Source organism: Hordeum vulgare, chromosome 6H (assembly GCF_904849725.1).
Source record: "Hordeum vulgare subsp. vulgare chromosome 6H, MorexV3_pseudomolecules_assembly, whole genome shotgun sequence".
Classification (NCBI taxonomy): Eukaryota; Viridiplantae; Streptophyta; class Magnoliopsida; order Poales; family Poaceae; genus Hordeum; species Hordeum vulgare.
The window spans coordinates 475,952,548-475,974,372 of NC_058523.1; the positions used below are offsets into that span (position 1 = coordinate 475,952,548).

Below are 21,825 nucleotides of genomic sequence, written 5' to 3' on the forward strand. Positions count from 1 at the left end.
TGTAAGACTCGACCGAAGGGGTCATTTATTGTATCAAATGGTATGTATGGATGCAAGACTCTTTTATTCGGTATCTGTGTTCGGTGAGCATTGATCTCTGGGATCACTGAGCACGGTGATTCTCGACTAGTAAGTCGGGGTCCCGACAGAGCTGGTATCAGAGCCATCCTGACTGTAGGAAGCCCTTAGTTAGCATGGACGTTAGTTAGGATAAAACTGCTTTCCAGATCCTTCAAAAATACTTACAAAACCTATATATGTTCTCAACTGTCCTAAATTTTCAAAGAAAAATTGAAGGTTATGCTCTATCCTTCCAGTCGTATTTTCTTGACACTCCTCATCTACTTTTTCAAAATTGCAAATGGTTGCTAGAACCTTATGCCCTTTGACCACGGGATAAATTGAAATCCTCGAGGGCAGCCCGGAAGGAAGTAACTTTTCAAGGCAAACAGTGTGCTGAAGGACAGAAAAGACAACTCTACGACCAGACGACACCAACAGAAGTACCTCCGTGAGGGACAAGGATATCTAGGCTTAGAAATGGTGAGACCCTGGGCGTTGTTCCAGAGTGATGCCACTTTCGCCTACGATAACCTGGACATAATATATGCAAACCTTGATCTGCATCACTAATAGAGCGACCCTGTCAGTTATAAGTAATTGTGTCGACCACCATCGGTGGATGAGAACCTCGCCATTTGGTCCGCCTCACCTTAGTGAGCAGGAAAACGGTTCTCTTCATCCCCCGCTCTAGGTGTCGATATCACAATTAGTATGATTGACAGATCAGAACTCTATCATGTCATGCAAATAACGGTGCATGAAGATGTCCCCTTAAGACTCTCAAGGACTTGGAAGACAAGAAGACACTGACAAGATCATGAAGACAACAGAAGACCCTGTTGGTGACAGCTATGAAGAACCACCTTCGTCAGCAACTTCCCAGACGAGGAGACAACCAGAGTTCTTTACAACTAAAGCGAATTGCTTCAGCAAGCGACAACAAGAGGTGTGACAACACCCTGAGAAGGTCCAGAAGACTTAGCAGACTCCTCTCCGGAGCAAGAAGCAAGCACGACTGTCGAGTCCTAGAACCTAGGATAGGATGAGTCGTGAATTCCCTATGCGAAGTCGAGTCCGTGAAATGGTTCGGATGGACCATGTTGTGTGTTGCTTATTTTGTTGTTTGTGCTTTGATACGAGTCGCGCTTTTGCTTAGGCAACAAGCATGCGGTTATATCACTTGTCTTATTCTGTTGTTCAAAACGATTTTGGCACTTGTTTGAGTTGACTTTCCAATGCTTGCTTGATTGCACTAAGACCCTTAGATACTCCCCCCTGTGCTCTCTCTCTTTTTCTCACCTCTCTCGACGACTGAAGATAGCAAGACAAGATGCGCTAAGGATCCACTTCGAAGGACGGCTGACGTTGAAGACACTGACTGCGCTGTGCTTAACCACACGCAACCCGTAGGAGTGTGTTTTTCCCTCAAGTTTGGAAAACCACACTAGACCAGACTAACCTCCACAAGACTTTCCGGCTCAAAATTTCTGGTCACGTGTCTAGTGCACGGACTTGCCAGAACTTGTGTAGGTCCCCAATAAACCCCGCTAAGCACCGGGTTCCTTGTGGAACGAGTGATCACCGTGAACAAGTATCCTTTAATCTTAAGCTAGCACTATAGCCTTTATGCCATAAGAGGATCGTTCTCGGAGGTGGAGTATTAGACTAAGATTGTTGTGATGACAATAGTCGTCTTGAGGATATAGCTAGACTATTTTGGTGGATCAAGAGACCCTTATAAAGGTAGGAAAACTTGGTGGAACAAGTTGGTATATTATCATAACCTACATAATCTGGAGTAAGATTGGATTTAGTAGGACGATTATGATCGCGAACATTATTCTTGGTGGTATACATGACTTTAGCAAGTAGTTGCATCGGTTGGCGATAATTATCGGGATGACTCGGAGTATTAACTAGACTTCTTATTGGATTTGAGTCTTGGATTTAAATAGGTAATCTTAATAGAGTGTTGAGGATGACAGAAACCACATGGTTCGGAGTAAGTTGGATTTAGCCTGATAATCTCGATTATGATACCATGTTTTTGGTGGATATAGAGTGCGTATACTTGGAGTTGTTAGATTGGTTTACAACCTATGTGGTTTGGCCTTGGAGATTAGATGGCCATGATTATTGAAGTTGGTGGATATACTATGACGTAATTCTTGCAGTGATATGTGAATTATGAGGACTCTAAGCGATTATGTAGAACCCCATCAGTGTTGGATTCGTAGGAGTGGTGAGTCTAGTCATGATTGATCGGATTGATGGATTTCTTGATCGGATTCAGAGGAAGGGAAACAAGATATTGGATTGGTGTACTACGTGTTTCCTTAATATAGTAATGTAGTACCCTGTACATTATATGATCAAGCTGGACATTGGATTTGTAGCATCCCAGTGCAACCTTAGCAGCTTATATACCTCCCCGAGGTTCTTGCATAGTAACGCATGTGCATTTGGGGCTACACCATACTTGTAGTGTTTGGGTTTAGTCTTCCCTCAACCCGGAGTTGACTAGCATGAGTGGTGCGGAGTTGACCCGTGTGGGGTGGTATCTTTGATGAGATGAGGTGATATCGTCCCGAGATTAGAGGTCGAACTATTGGCATCTAAGGAAAGTGCTTAGAGATAAGAGGATAACTGTTGGTCACATACTAAGTTCCTTGAGACCCTAAAGCTTCGTTGAGCCACAAGATGGATGGATTACGACCATAGAAGACGACTCTAAGTCGTTAAAATATGGCCAGTACCCGCCCATAGAAAGTCCCGTTCTCCTCACCTGACTTTTGAGCACTGTGCTTATGTCTTGATTGGGAAAATAACTCGTCATCCTCACTGGTGACATACTTATTCACCCCGTAAGAGGAAGAACACACCTTAGTCGTGTTTGCACAAGCCCAGGTACGCCGATTGTTATGCCTCTCGAGGGTACAGTGTTATCTCGAGAAGGTGGGCTTCTCGAAGCAGTCCCAAGACGACGGAAGTCTATCCTACTCAAGTCAAGACGAAGAACTGCCGTGGCGAGGAAGCCACGACAATGGCGATGAAGCAACAAGAAGTCAACCATCGACTGTGCACAGACTACATCAACGACGTCAAGAAGCCTCGACGATTCAAGATGACGAAGCCCTTAGGACAAGCGAAAGAATCAGACGACCTCTCCTTGGTCCATATTAAGGACGCAAGTACTAGTAGGTCGTGGTGGAAACCTGCTAAAGGTGATTCCCGCTTGCCGAGTCGCAGAACTTGGGAATGGATGGCTGGTCTATACTCTTGGGTAGCCAGCTCGTCGAGAACCCCTCGCAACCCCCCCCCAAGATGACAGGACCATTCTGGACCTGAGCTTCCGAGCTTAGACTCGTAGGTGAGACCCAACCAGGACCCTTTCACGAGAAGCCTACGAAGACTCTTTGCAACCATAGCTTGATTGCCGAAAGGAAGTCAAGGACTTCCTCGTAAGCAGGAAGCCACACGAAGACTTTGACAGTGCGTTCTAACACGAGACATCTTGATGTCACTAACCGGCATGCGAAGCCCCAGGACCAGATTCCACGCACACCATCTTGCCACGTATTCTGACTTTGGAATACACTCGCAAGCCGGAACCTTGCACGAACTTAGTTCACCAAGCCCTTGACCTCGGTCAAGCATGACTTATTACCAGACCCCACCCATGATTAGGCATGACGTGAGAAACATTTGAAGTTGTATCATCAAGCACCTCAAGACGAGAACAGCAACATGGGGACATGAAGACTACCTCCGACTCAAGACTTTGTATCTCACCAATCCCTAGCCCAGAAATCTCGGGGACAAGATTTTCTTAAGAGGGTAAGGTCCGTCACACCGTGTTTTTGGCTTCCCTGACTAATTAACTTATTTCAAAAATTAGGACCAATTAATTTTTTTGTGAATGCTTGTGATGCTTGAAGTGACTATTGTTTGCCTTACTTGTTTGCATGATTGTGTTTGATACCTAATAGATCCTGTCACTCTCCTAATCACCTTCTCATTCCATGATCTCCTGCCTAATGATCATGCCATGTGTTTAGGATAAATATCTATTTTCACCAAATATTATTTTCCCTAAAAAGTATTTCCTTGAATTAAGCTTTCAAACCCCTGAGATGAGGTTTGTACTACAAGTCCTCAATCTAGGGAATTTCTTTTGCACCAATTATTTTATTTAAAACTTATTATCAAAATGTCTTCCAAAAACCATCATATTATTATTTTAAAAGTTATTTTATTATTTTATTTAAAAGCCTTTCTGTGAGGCCAGAAATGGTCTCCTATGAAGGAAAGTTATTTTTATAGCTTTCAAAATATCTAAGAAAATTTAGGGAAACTCAGTGGATATATTTATTCCATATTTATGAGTTTCAACACATGGTCATGTTCAAAATTTTGGGCAAACCCCCCCAAAACAATTCCTGCCTATTTCAAGCTTTTGGAATATTTCTATAAGAAATATTCTCAATAAATTCCAATAAAATTCTAGCATGTCATCTATGATATCATTGATGATCTTGCCAAGTTTCATTTCAATCCAAGTTGATTTGACTCCCCTAATCACTCTAAAACCCTATCTGACCTGAATCAAATTTGAGCAACTCTACATTGTGAAGTGTCTCCAATTGTGCTCAAATTTGGTGGGCATGTTCTAATACTCCAATAAGGCATCCACACCAAGTAGTACACCATGGAGAATAGATGAACTTGCCCTAAAACCCCCAAAACCCTCTCTGTTGATTTCTGACTTTGACAAACTTTACATTATAAAGTTTGTCCAATTAACCTCAAACTTTTTGTGCATGACTTAATGCTCACATAATGCCCCTACACCAAATATTGGATTTGTGGGAATTTATTTGAATAGGGTTCTAAGCGGAAACCCATTTCGGCCCCTTTCTAGGGTTTTTCAAGTCTACATTGGAAAAATTCTCCAGCAAATTCCAAATTTGGTGTGCAAGCCTATTTTCCTATATTATTTGACACTGCTAAGTTTCATAGCCATTGGAATCCATCTGGTAGCCTAACCACAGATCAAACACCTTGTGTGCACTCTCTAATTTGGCTTCTTATGCCCCTTCTACTTTTACCCTTGAGCTAAACTTTCTACCACAGCCTCACATAGTCATATTTTACCTCTAGTAACTTCCCCATGGCCACTGGTCAATTATTGGAGAAGGTTCCTTTGTAAGTTTCTCTCATTTTCACCCTTGTAAGCACTGTTTTACCTCTCTTCTCATACTTCTGCTTAAGCGATCACTCCCAACTCTTTCCAGAGCATCTATCCCATGCCAAAGCATCATTTGGAACCAATAGATGGCATGCTCATGTGGGAGAAATGAGCAGCACCTCGTCAAGTTCATTCTGGCTGAAATATAGCTTTGTACATCAAGTACAAGCTACCCTTCTCTTCTTGAGCTCAAACTTGGCAGTGTTGTAGTTCTTGCATAGTTATCACTACCAGACATAATTTCTTTCCAAGGCTCCCCTCCTAAGGCCCATTTTGTCAGCTCTAAGTTTGCTGTTAGAAACTTTGCAGCAGTCAAAGCTAGTTCAAACCAACTGTACTAGCCTCCAAACTCCAGAGTTATCTTTGTGCATGTATGCCTTGCATGCTGGACATGTTTGGCTGGCCATTGCAAACCTGTGGGCGTGGGTGGCCGTGGTGACCACCACCCTGACCTGCAGACCGGGTCCTCTACACCTAGTTTCTCTCCTCCCGACCGTTTCTTGGCGAAGCAGGTTGTCCCAGCGTGTCTCAGAGCATCGTGTTGACCATTAAAAGCATCTCCATCCATCAGCTAGACTCCAAGGTGGCTCAGGGACGCGTGGCCACCGTGCCCTGGGTGCACCAGAGAGCTCCCAGACCCTTATTGGGTCCCCTTCCCCCACTTAGAACATTCCCCAAGCGCCTGAGCCTCTCAAACCCTCCTCCTCACTCCTTGGAACCCCTCTCGAGCTCCCCTTCTTCTCCCCAAGCCTCCCCTCCTCCTATCATAGCCATGGCCGAGGGGTAGAGCTCCGGCCTCCGTGGGGTTGGCGCGCTCGGAGCCTCCCCTCGCTTCTTTCCTCCCCTGCCAGAGACCTCACGCTGTCGCAGCTCCTCCGCAACACCTCCAACTCTCTCTCCCTTCGTTGCTGGTCGAAGCCAGGGAGGTAGAGAACCTCCCCGCAGTCGCCATCGTCGGCCTCCATTGCGGCCCTCCCTGCAGGCGTCGAGCTCTGGAATGGGAGCGGTGTGGCTCCCCGAGCTCGCCGGTGCACCTACCTCGGTTGGGGGTGGCCGGAGCGACGCCGGAGCCGGCCTACATCAGCTCGCCCTACCTCCCTTCGCGCCTCAGATCGGGTAGGAGGTAGGGGAAGGCCCTGGCGAGCGGGGCCCGCCTGTAAGCGGAACAATGATTGGGCCCGCACAGTTAAGTGGAAGCTGGCTTCCCTTCTTGTCGCCTCCCGTTGCGAAGGTGTACTCCCAGAAGGCGCCTTCGGCGTGCCTTCCTCCCTGGCCAGACCGAGCTACTGGGCCGGCCCGAAGGCCTATCCAACGCCCTAGGCGCTAGTTAGTCTGAGAAGGTGAGCCCTTTTATCCTTTTCCCATATTTCTTAAACTTCAAAAATCAATAGCAAATTCATTCTGACTCCAATTCCATTGATTCAAATTTCTGTAGGACCCTAAAAATGAGGCCTATCCAAATAAGTGCTTTGCACATTTTTCCCTACCAACTTTCTGTGGTGTTTTATTTAAAATCCCAATCTGGATATAAAATATCCCACCTTTCAAAATTCCTAGCAGATTCAAATAAACTCCAAATGGAGTGATTCAAACTTCAGAGTTTTCTAAAATCATTCTCTATTTTTAGGACCTTGGCCAACATTTTTGTATGGCTTACTTCTGTTGCAATAAATAAATAGCTCCTATTGCTATTTATTCCACATTGTAAAATCTCTAGAATATTCATACCAACTCCGAATCCAGTGAAACCACTTCCTAAATATTTCTAAAATCAGTCTCTGTTAAATGGGTGCCTCCACTCATTTTTAACACAGTGATTTCTGTTGGCTTCTTCAATGGTCACCTATTCCTTCTTTCCATACATTCAAAAATCCTTGATGATCCAAATATCCTATATCAAGCTTCAGGTATTTTTCTTATGACCGGAGAGGTCCAAGAAAAATAAAACTTATATTTTAGAACACTTTTATTCTGCTTGCTATGTGGCTTACTATGGTTGTTTCCGACGATAGTTACGAGTAGACGGAGTATTCGGAAATGGAGCGGAAGACCTCGAAGACCCCGAGGACTTACGTGAGCAAGTCAAGCAGCCCTTTGACCATGACTTAAGCATATGAATTGATGCATGCTAGAATAGCAAGTACTTTTCCGTTGCATGTGATCATAGTACCGGTTCATCATTTGTGTGATGGTACCGAAGGCTTCTTCGGAGCACTTGCATGATGGTGATGTTATACATATGACTCCTCGGAGCACAAGCATGATGAGCTTGACCCTACCATCTATGAGGATCTTGCTACTATCATGTTGACTAGTAGAGTTAGAGAACCATCGCATTGAGCTTGACCCTACCCCTGGATGGTCATGCTAATACCATGTTGACAAGTAAAAGTATATTACCATGAGCATGATGGTGAGTTAAAATAAGAGTTTATGAAAACCACGTCGGGTGTCACTAATGCCCGAGGGTGATGATGAGTTGGTGGTCACTTTTGTTGAAGTGATGCACCGGTGTTTTGTGTGAGTATGGTTTCGGAAATGGGATTAGATTTATGATGTGTCGACCGTCCCAACCTTACTAGTACGACCACGTTACCCCTTTATGGGACGGGGCTTTGTTGATTACTCTGGTCGGTACTAGCAAAGAGCCACATTACTAGCGGCGGGAGTGATTGTCGTCACTCTCGTGATGGGGTCGTGCGAGGTAGGACGACTATACCATTATTATGAGTTCCAGGCACACCGTTGGTCCCCGAATGGTTGATACTGTCCAGAGTCGGTGCTCGTAAGACGTACAACATGTGGGCTGGGTACCAATCGAGTGGACCTCTCTGTCTAGTATCGTCAGGGGAAAGATGATGATTGGGTACTTACCTCGGGTATATGTGATATTCCGCGAGTCGTGGATGACACGAAAGTTTCCCGGATCTCGTGGGTCCACCATACTACCTCTGCAGAGTGTCAAACTATTCAAATAGCCGTGTCCACGGTCAAGGACAGTTGGGTAATCCTGCTTAAACTACGTCCAGCGTTTCCGCATAAACCAAGTGTGAGTGAGTGTGTGTGTGGTGTTAAAAAGGTGTTAATATAATAATAATATGACCAAGTTCGATGACTTGGCATATAGGGTGAACCCGGATGGTTCAGCCCTCAACTGATATATTGAGGATATGACCAAGTTCGGTGACTTGGCATATAGGGTGAACTCGGATGGTTCAACCCTTAGCAGATATGTTGATATTTGTAACCTGTTCTTCAAAAGTAATTCTTTAACTTGATGCATATTCATGATCATTCTACCCAGATGAGTTATACTAGAAAATGCATGATATTGTTATCCTTCACTTTCATTGTTCATATCATGGGCTGTTTGCGAGTACATTCAAAGTACTCATTGGCTTGCCACTGGTTATTTCATTGACCAGGTGTGAAAGAACATGATATGGTGAAGATTAACTCGGTGACGTTCTTGCGAGCTAGGATGCTTCCCAGTCAGAATGCCTGTAGGTTAAGGTTGATGGCATGGGTTCACGCTTTCAACCAATAATTCTGCTATTGGTCGAGTTTCCAGTGTAGGCCTTTAAGGCCCTATATATGTAAGACTCGACCGAAGTGGTCATTTATTGTATCAAATGGTATGTATGGCTGTAAGACTCTTTTATTCGGTATCTGTGTTCGGTGAGCATTGATCTCTGGGATCACTGAGCACGGCGATTCTCGACTAGTAAGTCGGGGTCCCCACATAGCAATATGCAATATGTCTAGCTTGTTGCATTTTGCAAAACCGTGGGAGAATATATATATATATATATATATATATATATATATATATATATATATATATATATATATATATATATATATATATATATATGTAAAAGTTAATTTACGGTTTTGTTGATCAATTCATAGGATATGATAATTGCATAGGATACCAATATGTTTCATTTGAATCCTAAAGATAATTTTCTCTTTAGTTGTAGCGAAACATTTTTCTTGTTGCACCAGTATGTAACATTTGTTCCATTTTGATTTGTTGTTGTTGCAGTAGTGACAAGCATTGTCCAGAACTCATGGACTTCCTTCGTAGCGGCATCACTTTTGCTACCGTTGACATAACGAACGACAAGCTGAAGATGAGGTGCAACTTCGGTATTGAGATACTAGCTGATTGCCTCATTGATCTCCAACAGGAATTCAGGCTTCGACATGAGAGGACTTCAATGACTCATATGGCAGTCGCCTTGATCGACGAGGAGTATGATGATATGAAGACCAACTTCCCAAAGTCTCAGCAGAGACTTTGGGAGAAGGCCCCACTTGATCGTATCAACATTGAGTATGCAACAAAAGATGCATACGTTTCATATGAGTTGTACCGCAAGATCTGAGTTGTCAACTATGGCCGGCGTCACCTCAGAGCAGGTGGACATTCTGATTGAGACGATTCAGACGAGTAGTGTTCACAACGGCGAACACCTGTATATATATCTATGCTAGCTAATATTATATACTGTTTAGACTAGTATCGTTCTGTACTACTTGGACCAATTTATATATGTCTAATTTCTGTTTGTGCCATTATAGTTTCCAAATTTGAATGGTTTAGCCCTTTCTAACTTCATTTGCTACTTTTGAATGGTTTAGACCATTCTAACTTCATGGTATCATGCATTTCGACCACATATATATACAAAAAGTCTTCAGTTCAAAAAAATGAAATCCCTTTTGTAACAGATCTGTTTTTCATTAAAACAGTCATTTAAAATAATCTAAAACCTACCAAATTGTATATAATGATAAAAACACAGTAATATTGAATAACAAGAAAAATAATCACTCAAATTTTTTTTTCTTAGTAAATTTATTCACAAAATTAAATAAATAAAGTGAAAAACGAAACTCTCATACTTTGAAATAGATTGTCCGATTTGTACACGAAGTGCATCCAGTTTTTCCGCAACCCTCTCAACTTTTTAGCACATGCTATGTGGATGAAATGATGATACCATGCCAACTTTCAACCTATTTAGAGTTCATTTGTAGTGCTTTTCAATTTCTAGGCCATTTAGCTCAAAAATCAGTAAATGCATGAAAAATACCAAATGAACTCAGAAAGTGTTGAAAATTGATGATGTGGCCTTTAATGGTGCATTTTGAACACACAAAAAGTCTTGAGTTCAAATAAGTTCAAAAAAATGAAATCCCTTTTGTAAGAGATAAGTTTTCGTAAGAAACCGTGATACTTCGAAAGGGATTGTCCGATTTGTACACGAAGTGCATCGAGTTTTTGCTGCAACCTTCTTTAATTTTTAGCACATGCTATGTGGGTGGAATGATGATACCATGCGAACTTTCAACCTATTCAGAGTTCATTTGTAGTGATTTTCAATTTCTGGGCCATTTACCTCAAAAAATCAGTAAATGCATGAAAAATACCAAATGAACTCGAAAATTGTTGAAAATTGATAATGTGGCCTTGAATGGTGCATTTTGAAGACACAACGTCTTGAGTTCAAATAAGTTCAAAAATATGAAATCCCTTTTGTAACAAATGCGTTTTCGTAAGAAACTCTGATACTTCGAAAGAGATTCTCCGATTTGTACATGAAGTGCATCCAGTTTTTGCCGCAACCCTCTCAATTTTTTAGCGCATGCTATGTGGGTGAAATGAACATACCATGCCAACTTTCATCCTATTCAGAGTTCATTTGTAGTGCTTTTCAATTTCTGGGCCATTTACCTCAAAAAAATGAGTAAATGCATGAACAATACCAAATGAACTCAGAAAGTGTTGAAAATTGATTATGTGGCCTTGAATGGTGCATTTTGAACACACAAAAAGTCTTGAGTTCAAATAAGTTCAAAAAAATGAAATCCCTTTTGTAACAGATGAGTTTTCGTAAGAAATCGTGATACTTCGAAAGAGATTGTCCGATTTGTACACGAAGTGCATCTAGTTTTTGTCGCAACCCTCTCAACTTTTTAGCGCATGCTATGTGGGTGAAATGATGATACCATGCAAACTTTCAACCTATTCAGAGTTCATTTGTAGTGCTTTTCAATTTCTGGGCCATTTAGCTTAATTTTTTTTCGATAAATGCATAAAATACCAAATGAACTCGTAAAGTGTTGAAAATTGATGATTTGCCCTTGAATGGTGCATTCTGAACAAACGAAAAGTCTTGGGTTCAAATAAGTTCAAAAAAATGAAATCCCTTTTGTAACAGATGAGTTATTGTAAGAAACCCTGATACTTCGAAAGAGATTGTCCGATTTGTACACGAAGTGTATTCAGTTTTTGCCGCAAACCTCTCAACTTTTTAGCACATGCTATATGAGTGAAATGATGATACCATGCCAACTTTCAACCTAATCAGAGTTCATTTGTAGTGCTTTTCAATTTCTGGGTCATTTAGCTCAAAACAAATCAGTAAATGGATGAAAAATACCAAATGAACTCGGAAAGTGTTGAAAATTGATGATGTGGCCTTGAATGGTGCATTTTGAACACACAAAAAGTCTTGAGTTCAAATAAGTTCAAAAAATGAAATCCCTTTTGTAAGAGATGAGTTTTCGTAAGGAACCTTGATACTTCGAAAGAGATTTTCAGTTTTGTACACGAAGTGCATCCAGTTTTTGCCGCAACCCTCTCAACTTTTTAGCACATGCTATGTGGGTGAAATGATGATATAATGCCAACTTTCAACCTATTCAGAGTTTATTTGTAGTGCTTTTCAATTTCTGGGTCATTTAGCTCAAAACAATCAGTGGATGCATGAAAAATACCAAATGAACTCGGAAAGTGTTGAAAATTGATGATGTGGCCTCGAATGGTGCATTTTGAACATAGAAAAAGTCTTGAGTTCAAATAAGTTCAAAAAAATGAAATCCCTTTTGTAACAGATCTGTTTTTGATTAAAAGAGTTATTGAAAACAACATAAAACCTAACAAATTGAATATAATGATAAAAACACAGTAATATTAAATAGCAGGAAAAAGAATCACTCAAAAATCTATTGTTTAGTAAAGTTAGTCATAAAATAAAATAAATAAAGTAAAAAACTAGATTTAAAAAAATGCCACCTACTAGGCCACCATGGCTTGAATACGACTAGAAACCCAACCGGAGAGTTGGGCCAGGATTCAAGCCCACAAAAGGACCATTAGGCCCACAGGCAGTGATAAATTAGGCTCGGAAGCCTGCAGTTGAGAGGAGCTCGAGAGGATCTGTGCATGAGCGCTTATAAACCACTCTCGGGCTCTCTCGGCTAGCGATGTGACTAAACATCCAACCGCACCGCGGCTGTGGCAGGCACAAGCCTTTAGTCCTAGTTTGTGCCACCAGCCGACACGAAAGACGCCCTTTCATGTCGGTTATTGGCACCAACCGGGACTAAACATCCAATCGCACCGCGGCTGTGGCAGACACATGCCATTAGTCCCGGTTTGTGCCACAAGCCGACATGAAAGACGCCCTTTCGTGTCGGTTATAGGCACCAACCGGGACTAAAGGTCTCTTCTTTCCGCCCTTTGGGCTGCTGCAAATTGGCCTTTAGTCCCGGTTTGGGGAACCAATCAGGACGAAAGGGACGCATTGGTACCGGTTTGTGCCTCGAACCGGGACCACTGGTTTCCGAATATAGACGGGAGTTGTCGAAATTTCCCCCATAACTCTCCCATTGCTCGCCGCCGTCACCCGAGCCAGTCATTGTCGTCGCCGCCCCCGATCTAGGCCTCCTCGTCGTCGCTGCCGTCCCCGAGCCCGTTGCCGCCGTCCCCGAGCATGTCGCCGTCGCCGCCCCCGAGCCCGTCTTCGTTGCCGCCCCGAGCCCGTCGGCCCCGGTGAGCTCCTCCTCTGTGTGCTCTGCTTGTCGCTGCCGCCGCCCCTGCATATTGCTGTTCATACAATTTTTGTCCATAGAAATTTGTGTTCATATAACGTACGTGTAGATATAACGCCTTAGCAGTATATATTAATTCTAGTAGATACAATTTTTGTTCATACAATTTTTGTTCATAGAAATTTGTTCATATAACGTACGTGTAGATATAATGCCTTAGCAGTATATATTAATGTCAGTAGATAAAATTTGTGTTCATACAATTTTTGTTCATAGAAATCATGTATATAAAAGGTAGATTAGTGAGATAGATAAGGGCATGCGGTATAAAAACTGTCATTCATATGTGATGAATCGTGCTTTTGAATCTCTTAAATTTTATTTTGAAAAATGAATGCATATTTGTTTCTCTATTCCTGCCCATTGTTACCTAATTAAATAGTAGGGCTTTAAATAGTTGTAGAAATTGTTCTCGACATAGAGGATGCCCATCCCGCATCCTCGTAGTCGACTCGGTGGCGACCACCTGCTTGATAGGCGCCAGCATGTGCGGGACTAGGCTCCGCCGGGCTGGCACTGGGAGGTGCTACCTTCAGGGGCGTGCATCTTGGTGAGGAATCAGACTCCCGTCATAGACCCGGAGCTTCTTTGGTGGCGGTCACGTGCGCCACTTTCGGTGCGGAGGCAGCCGACCCCCGAGGAGGAGGTACTTCGCTGTGTGAGGGAGGTTGACGAGCATGTCGTTGCTACTTGGTTGCGTTGGACGCTAGGTTCTCCAATACCTCGCAGGTTCTTCAGGGATCTCACCCGAGCTATGATCCTGTTATGGTTCCTTCTCTGTGGGTTTCCACCGCCCGTGCCTTAGTACAACGACAGCTCTTTGGGTGATCAGTTTGATGATGAACCACGAGTTGCATTATACTCCCTCCGTTCCAAAATATAAGACCTTTTAGAGATTCCATTAGAAGACTACATACGAAGTAAAATGAGTGAATCTATACTCTAAAATATGTCTATGTACATCCGTATGTAGTTCATAGTGCAATCTCTAAAAGGTCTTATATTTAGGAACGGAGGGAGTATATCATAACGTACATCTATGAACTATTCAACATTTGGAAATGAAATATAAAAAAGTTTGTGCATGTTTAAAACATATAAGTTCGTGTAATTCTGTTATTCATACAAGGAGCTGAAATATTTGCAGAAACTATATGGATCAAAGAGAACAGTTGTTGGGGGAGATAATTCTCGATGATTATTTGTCGTATCTCAACGACACCGATGGTAAGGAAGGAGAGGATGACGGATCGGATGATCGAACAATGGAGGAGGAAGGACATGATCATGATGGCTCCGGTGACCGAAGGCCGGAGGAAGAAGGAGACCATGATGACGGCTCCGATGACTGAATGGAGGAGGGAGATGTTGCAAAGTCCGGCGAGGTATATATATTAATTAAGCCCGAAGGTATGTACATATATTAACTCTTCTTTCTTATTTTATAGCCCTCCGGATTGAGCCAAACTTTGGTAAAGAGACGAGCCCGAAGAGAAGGTTGCACATGGATGAAAAGTTCACGATCACAGCACTCGCGGCCGATGGCCTACCGATTGAACCCAAGCTGACCAAGGACGCATTTTCTGCTCAGTGTGGAGCTATTGTTAGGGACAACATCCCGATCAGCGTCAAGCAATGGAAAAAGCCTAAGGGCGACGACGTCCCTGAAGGTGATTATGTCACCGATAGGCACAAAGATGATCTTTGGACCGCACTAAAGGCAAATTTCACCCTACCGGCAGAGGAAGATCCTAATAAGCCACTTATAGAGCCACTGGTCAAGGCGTGTTCTCTTAAGAAGATGGCACATCTATTCGGGAAGTGGAAGAATTATTGGAAATCAATGTTAGTCGACAAAGGGAAGATTCCAGAATTCGTCGGCCGATTTAAGAAGATAAGAGATCACTGGCCCGCATTTGTGGCCTACAAGTCATCGGAGAAGAGTAAGAAAATGTCATAGACAAACAAGAACAATAACGCAAAGAAGCAGCATCACCATCACACGGGATCAGGTGGCTACCTCAAAGCCCGGCCGTTGTGGGACAAAGTTGAGAATGACCTGATTGCTAAAGGGGTCCAACCACAGACATTGAACTTGCCAGACCGTTTAAGGACTTGGTTCTTCGGGGTTGGGGGAACTTTGGACCCTGAAACAGGGAAGTGCCGTTGAACGGACGAGCAACTTGCAATACCCATGATCAACCTTCAGAAATGTATCGCCGCAGTGCAGGAAGGGACGTTCATTCCAGACAGAGAGAAGGACGAGCTGACTGAGGCCATAGGGAATGACGAGCACCCTGGATGAACACGAGGCACACCAGGCTCCTTTCCGTGGAAGTTTGAGGGTTTCCTAACGCAAGCGGTTACAGAAGTCGGGAGAGAAAGAGGAAATCGGAGTTGAGCGACATGCAACATATCAAGGCAAGACTGCAAAAGCTTGAGGAACTTGAGAGCCAACGAGCTACCGACCAACCATCTCAGTGGCACGAAGCTACCCTAGAAGGTACCCCACCATCTCAGCGGAGAAGCAGCGTGGCTTTCACGGAGCCCGTTCAGCATGACTTCACGGCTCCTAGCTACCCAGTGGATACTATCACGGAGGCTCGACGTTGCAAGCTTATGATGAAATGTCGGAACCTCACTTTCAAGGCGGCTATCGGCTTTGTTGAACCTCCTCAACCCAACGGAATTTTTCACTGCCTTTCGATTCCACATGGCTATGCTGTTGTGATGGTGGATCAAGTAATGGAGGAATTTGAGCAGCTCGAGCTTGACCACCCTACAGGTGAAGGGGAGATTCAGCTGGTTCGTGCTTTGGGGAGTACATGTCTATGGCAGAAGGAGTTCATCAAGCTTCAAAACTGGACGCCTCCGCCTCCTTCTCCTCTGACGAGTCAGGGCACTCCACCTCCTCCCCCTCCTCCTCCTCCTCCAGCGAGTGATCAGGGTACTCCGCCTCCTTCTCCAGCTCCTCCGACGCGTGAGGGCACTTCACCTCCTCCTTCGCCTACTCCAGCGCGTCAGAGCAGTCCGCCTCCTCCTTCGCCTCGTCGGCAACGTCGGAAGACAAATGCCGCCGCTACGGCTCCTCCGGCGTGTCTGAGTAGTCCGCCTCCTTCTCTCAAGCGGAATAGATACGCCTCCTTCTCTCTGGTGGCTAGCAGCACAAGCAGAGGCGTGAAATACGGTCCATCTTTCAAGCCTCTGGAAAAGTTACCATATGAGAGGACCAAGGAGGAAAATGAGGTCATATGTCGTGCCGAATTGAGGGCCCATTTTGCAAAGAAAACTCCACCTCCGAAGGAGAAGCTAGATCCGGTGAAAGTGGAGCGCACTATCAATCAACTTCAGCGACCACCAGCGCCTCCGTCGGATTCCAACTATGACCGCATTCTCAAAAAGACATATGCACAAGCAGTGCGGTCGGGAACTACTTCTAGTGATGAAAGGTTAGCAGAACGAAGAAGTGGGAAAATAATTCCCGAGCTCGATATCGTCATAGCTAATAATACGGAGATGGTGCCCGGTACCAATCCTGATGATTACTTGGGGGATGATGTAACAAAAGAACAATATAAATACGTGCACGGAAGCCTCTTCAAACCTGGTCATCCTGCTCTAACAACGATGATGCACAGATTGCATGAGTGGTACATGAAAACCTGCAGGGAGTTTGAGAAAAATGCTATGTATGTGGCAGTGAAACCAGAGAACGAATTCATTGGACTTCCCGTGATTACTATTCAATTTGAGCAGTTATTTCAGTTATATAATCAACTGGCCCTCGACAAACAACTCATGGCTTCCTACCGTGTGTGTAAGTATTACTTCTATAGTCAAGTCTCTAGCCCAGCTCGTTCATTGCATGTATATATAATTATCCTCACTATATATATTATGCAGATTGAAGATTGTCGAATTAAAAAAAGCAGGAATCGTCGACGTTGGGTTCATTAGCCGAGATGTCGTAAATGAATTGATGATACGAAACTCAATCAAAGAGACCGAGGAGAACTTGCTAAACTCGTTCCTTATACATAAAAAAAGGAGAAATAATCTTTCCTTACAACTTCAAGTGAGTGTTGTTGTATTCTCTGTAAACTCGAGTTCGCTTACTCGAGGTTAATTAAGTAATGTAATTGATGAGTTATATATGCGTGCGCAGAGACCACTTTATTCTGCTATCCATTGACGTTGGCAGGGCATTAGTAAATGTCATAGACTCGAGACGTAAAGCCGAAGAGGATTACGAAGACATTACTGAAATGCTCAAGAAGTAAGTTCCGTCAATATACCGAGACCATATCAGCATGCAACTTTCATTAATTTCCGGATATCAAGTAATCATTTTCTTTGCCTGGTAGGGTTTGGACGAAGTTCGCCAATAAGGTTCCCCGTCTAAACAAAGAGTTGCGATTTACGCATCCCAAAGTAAGTAGTACTAGCTAGTTCCGCACATCTCTAATTGATTCAAAATTTCATCAATATATCATTACCATGCTTGCTTATCAGTTTGATTGAACTCTATTCTCGTAAAGTGTATGTACCAGAAAGAAGGCGCTATTTTATGTGCATACTACGTATGAGAGTTCATTCGCCACTCGACCTCTGAGCGGGTCTTCTCTGAGAAATAATTGCAAGTACGTAAATAATATTCACATTTGTGTTGAGTTTTATTCATATATATGCATGTATTGACCCCCTTCTTTAAATTAGATCTCGCAGATGCGGGATGAACTCCTACCATATGATCACATACGAGCAATTCAAGAGGAATTGACGGGATTCTTTCTTGACCACATCATACCTAAAGATGGAGAATGCCGTGTGGATTTGTCATTGGATCTTAATTAGATGATGTTTTGGATTAATTGTAAAGATGTTATATTGTATATATGTAATAGCGTCAGATAGATATACGAAAACTTATTGTTCGACCAAGCACGGAGAAAGAGAGGACACTTTTCTCTATTAGCTAGCTAACACAATATGAAACCATTAAATTAACCCTCCAAAACCCCCCAACCCCCCCTCCCATTTAAAAAAAACAAAAAAACCAGCTCCGGCTTGATGCTGACGCGTGGATGCCATTTGGTCCCGGTTGGTGTGACCAACCGGGACTAAAGTTCCTCCTGCCTGGGCTCCCCGCAGCGGCCACGTGGAGCTCCTTTAGGCCTGGTTCATAAGCCAACCGGGACTAAAGGTTTGGGCCTTTAGTCCCGGTTCAAGAACCGAGGCTAATGGGCATCTGGAACCTAAACAAATGGGTCTTTTTCTAATAGTACGTGAATGATATAACTATTACTGTATTTGATTGTCGATCCATTTCCCACAAAAGAAATATAAAACAGGCTGGGGCTGCCTTTAACAAAAGCATCTTGTCCATCCTATCTAATTCTGGATTTCGTCTGCTCCATCCTTCGCCATTTTCCAGATGATCTCTTATCCCATCATTCACTGATTTTTTTATCAGAATATTTCTAAGAAAATTTCTGTCAAGATGGACGTTTGAGTCCTGCAAATTTCAATTAATCATTCTGACTGGCATACTAGTTACCCATTAAGCAAAGAAGCCTGCTCTTTGGCACTTGCTGTTCAGTGCTGGCATCCACAAAAAGTCACTTTGGAGGACATGTGCATTGGAACCCTATAATTTGAATAGTGTCAAAATGTTATTTTAAAGGTACAAAAAATTATGAAAAGAAATCAACATGTTTATATGGATGCATATTAGACATGCGTAAATTTTGATGCTGAAATAAGTAACCATGTGAGTTACACAACATTGACAAAATTGGGATTTTGGAAAGATGAACAGTGCATTTATTTTTCATTGTTTAGAAATAATCATTTTGTCTTTTTTATAGTTCACATGTTTACTTGTTTTATCATCAGACTTTACACATGTGTAATATACGTCCATATGATCACATAGAATTTCTTTTGATTTTTTCTTTGAAACCTTAAATGTGATTTGTAAACTATTTAAAATAAGGTCCTCCAATACACCCGGCGGCCTATTGTAGTAGTATGGGCCTCCATCTCCAATAACGTACCGACTCTAGATCATTTTTTACCATCCATCCGTGCGTCCAAACTTCTGCAAACCGAAAGCAAAATTGTGGGACATATGCGGGAGTCTGGATACCCGCTTAACCAACCAAAAGCCACCATGTACCCCATGCCACAACCCCTCTGTCATCTTCGTCCGAGTTGGGTTGGGGAAGGCTGCTGCTATTCGGCGGAAGTCCATTGCTAACTTTTTATATTAAAGTTAATAGAGTTGGACATTTGATCTATAGGGTTGAATGGCGGCTCTTGTATCTGGGTTGAATGGCGGCTCTTGTACTCTGGACACATCAACACATGTTTACTGTATGCGATTTACGGCACGCTGTTGGAGATGCTCTAATCTTTTCAAAAGAAAATCTGGGACTGAAAGCAAAAATTATTATAGTCTTGATAAATTTTGATCCAAAAATAAAATCATCGAAACATATCAATATGGGATCTACTTTTAAAAATCTTACCGTGATGAATTTTATGATGAAAACGGATTTTGACTGGGATCCACATTTAGGCCATGAAACCATTTTGATTCTCAAATTTAATGAAATCTTCTAGTGACATCATCACTTTTATCTCATATGCACACACATACACACTTAATAATTTGGAGAATGCACCTAGTAGGAAAAGAATCACTGCTTGCAGTAAAAACTACTCCCTCCATTTCAAAATAAGTGACTTAATTTTACATTATTTTAGTACAAAATTGAGTCATTTTTAAGTCACTTATTTTAAGACGGAGGAAGTAGATCAATGATCAGCGTCACCCTTCATGTGCTTGGCTACGCAAGAAAAGTAAATCGTTCGGCACCCTCACAAGAAAAGTAACGTTCGCCAGGTATCTCGGTTCAAAAGAGAATACAACCACACAAAGCAAAGCAGCCGTGGGCAATTTTTATTGTACATCATCACGAGGACACACGAAGATACAAGTTTTTTCATGGCCCTACCCAGCCCAAACAACAAGCCGAAGAAGAAGCCAGCGCAGGGGAAAACAACAACCGACGACATCCCACGCACTAGGTGGTAGCGACAACACGGACGACTGAACTACGACGATTATTACTTGGTAGGAAAGGATGATGGCGGCGCTAGCTAGAACTTGTTGGTGTACCAGAATACTCCCTTGCGATCCTCGGGCTGGACGTAGATGCACTCCTTGGCGGAGCGCCATGTTGCCCTGGCGATGGGGTTGGATTCGAGCTGGTAGTAGTCGCCGAGGACGGGCCTGATAGCCTTGGTGGCCTCCATGGCGTGGTAGTGCGGTATGCTTGAGAAGAGGTGGTGCGCGACGTGGGTGTCGGTGGTGTTGTGGAAGACGCGGTTGAGGACGCCCAGGTCGCGGTCCATGGTGGCGAGCGCCCCGCGCAGCCATTCCCACTCGGTGGAGTCGTAGTGCGGCAGCGCCGGGTGGGTGTGAGCCAGGTAGGTGATGACGACCAGCCACGCGTTCACGACCAGCAGCGGCACCCCGTAGACCCGCATCACCCACCAGAACCCGAAGGCCCACACGAGCTTCAGTAGGCCCAAGGAGACGGCCAGCACGCCGACGTCCGAGACGAAGACCTGCGCGCGCTCCATGTCGCTGTACATGGGGCCGTAGGGGTCGTAGTGGCAGACGAAGCGCGGGTACGTGCGGCCGGAGGTGTTGAGCGCCAGGTACATGGGCCACCCGAGGGTGAGCTGCACCACGATGTACCCCAGACGCCCCACGGGGTTGTTGTAGATGTAGGGGGTGTACCATGGCAGCGCCTCCTTCTTCTTTGGGACGTACACCTCGTCGTTCTCCATGGAGCCGGTGTTCGCGTGGTGGCGGCGGTGGCTGTACTTCCACGAGAAATAGGGGACGAGCAGGCACGAGTGGAGCACCAGGCCGACCATGTTGTCCAGCAGCAAGTAGTCGGAGAAGGCGTGGTGGCCGCACTCGTGGGCGATCACCCAGATGCCGGTCATGACGCAGCCCTGCACAAACCAGTAGAGCGGCCAGGCGCCCAGCTGCTGCATGATCGGGAGTGCTGGGATCCAGACCAGCGCGGCGTACAGGAGGGACGCCACCATGACGAGGTCATAGACCACATAGGAGAAGGACATGATCACCGAACGCTGGAAGCAGTGAGGCGGGATTGCCTTCTTGATCTGGGCCAGCGTGAACGCCGGCTTGTCCGACGGCGCGCGCTCGAAGATCTCAACGGCGCCTGTGCGGCCACGCAGCTCCTTCTCCGTCATTCTGCCGCCGGCACCCATGATGCTGCTGAAAACCCACAAGAGTGTCTGCCTTGTGTGATCAGACAGTGCGTATGAAGGTATGATCAGACGGTGCGTATGAAGGTATGATCAGACGGTGCGTATGAAGGTATATATATAGTACTCCTATATCATTCAAGAACGAAGATATATTCTGCCTTGTGTGTATATTTGTTTGTCAAATGAGGCTGCGCTGAATGTTGTGTGTTAGAGCATCTTCAACAGGTGTCAAAAAAAGGCCTCGCGAGCTAAAAACCACTGTTTTTGTACGTCGGAGATAAAAAAAACAGTGCTTT

General features: G+C 44.0%; 1 protein-coding gene across 1 annotated transcript; it reads right to left on the reverse strand.

Moving 5' to 3' along the window:
- Nucleotides 1–20,123: 20,123 nt before the first annotated feature.
- Nucleotides 20,124–21,531, reverse strand: LOC123404258 (fatty acid desaturase DES2-like). Its single transcript, XM_045098177.1, has one exon. The coding sequence runs from the start codon at nt 21,527–21,529 to the stop codon at nt 20,381–20,383; it is 1,149 nt and encodes a 382-aa protein (XP_044954112.1). The 5' UTR covers nt 21,530–21,531; the 3' UTR covers nt 20,124–20,380.
- Nucleotides 21,532–21,825: the final 294 nt, after the last annotated feature.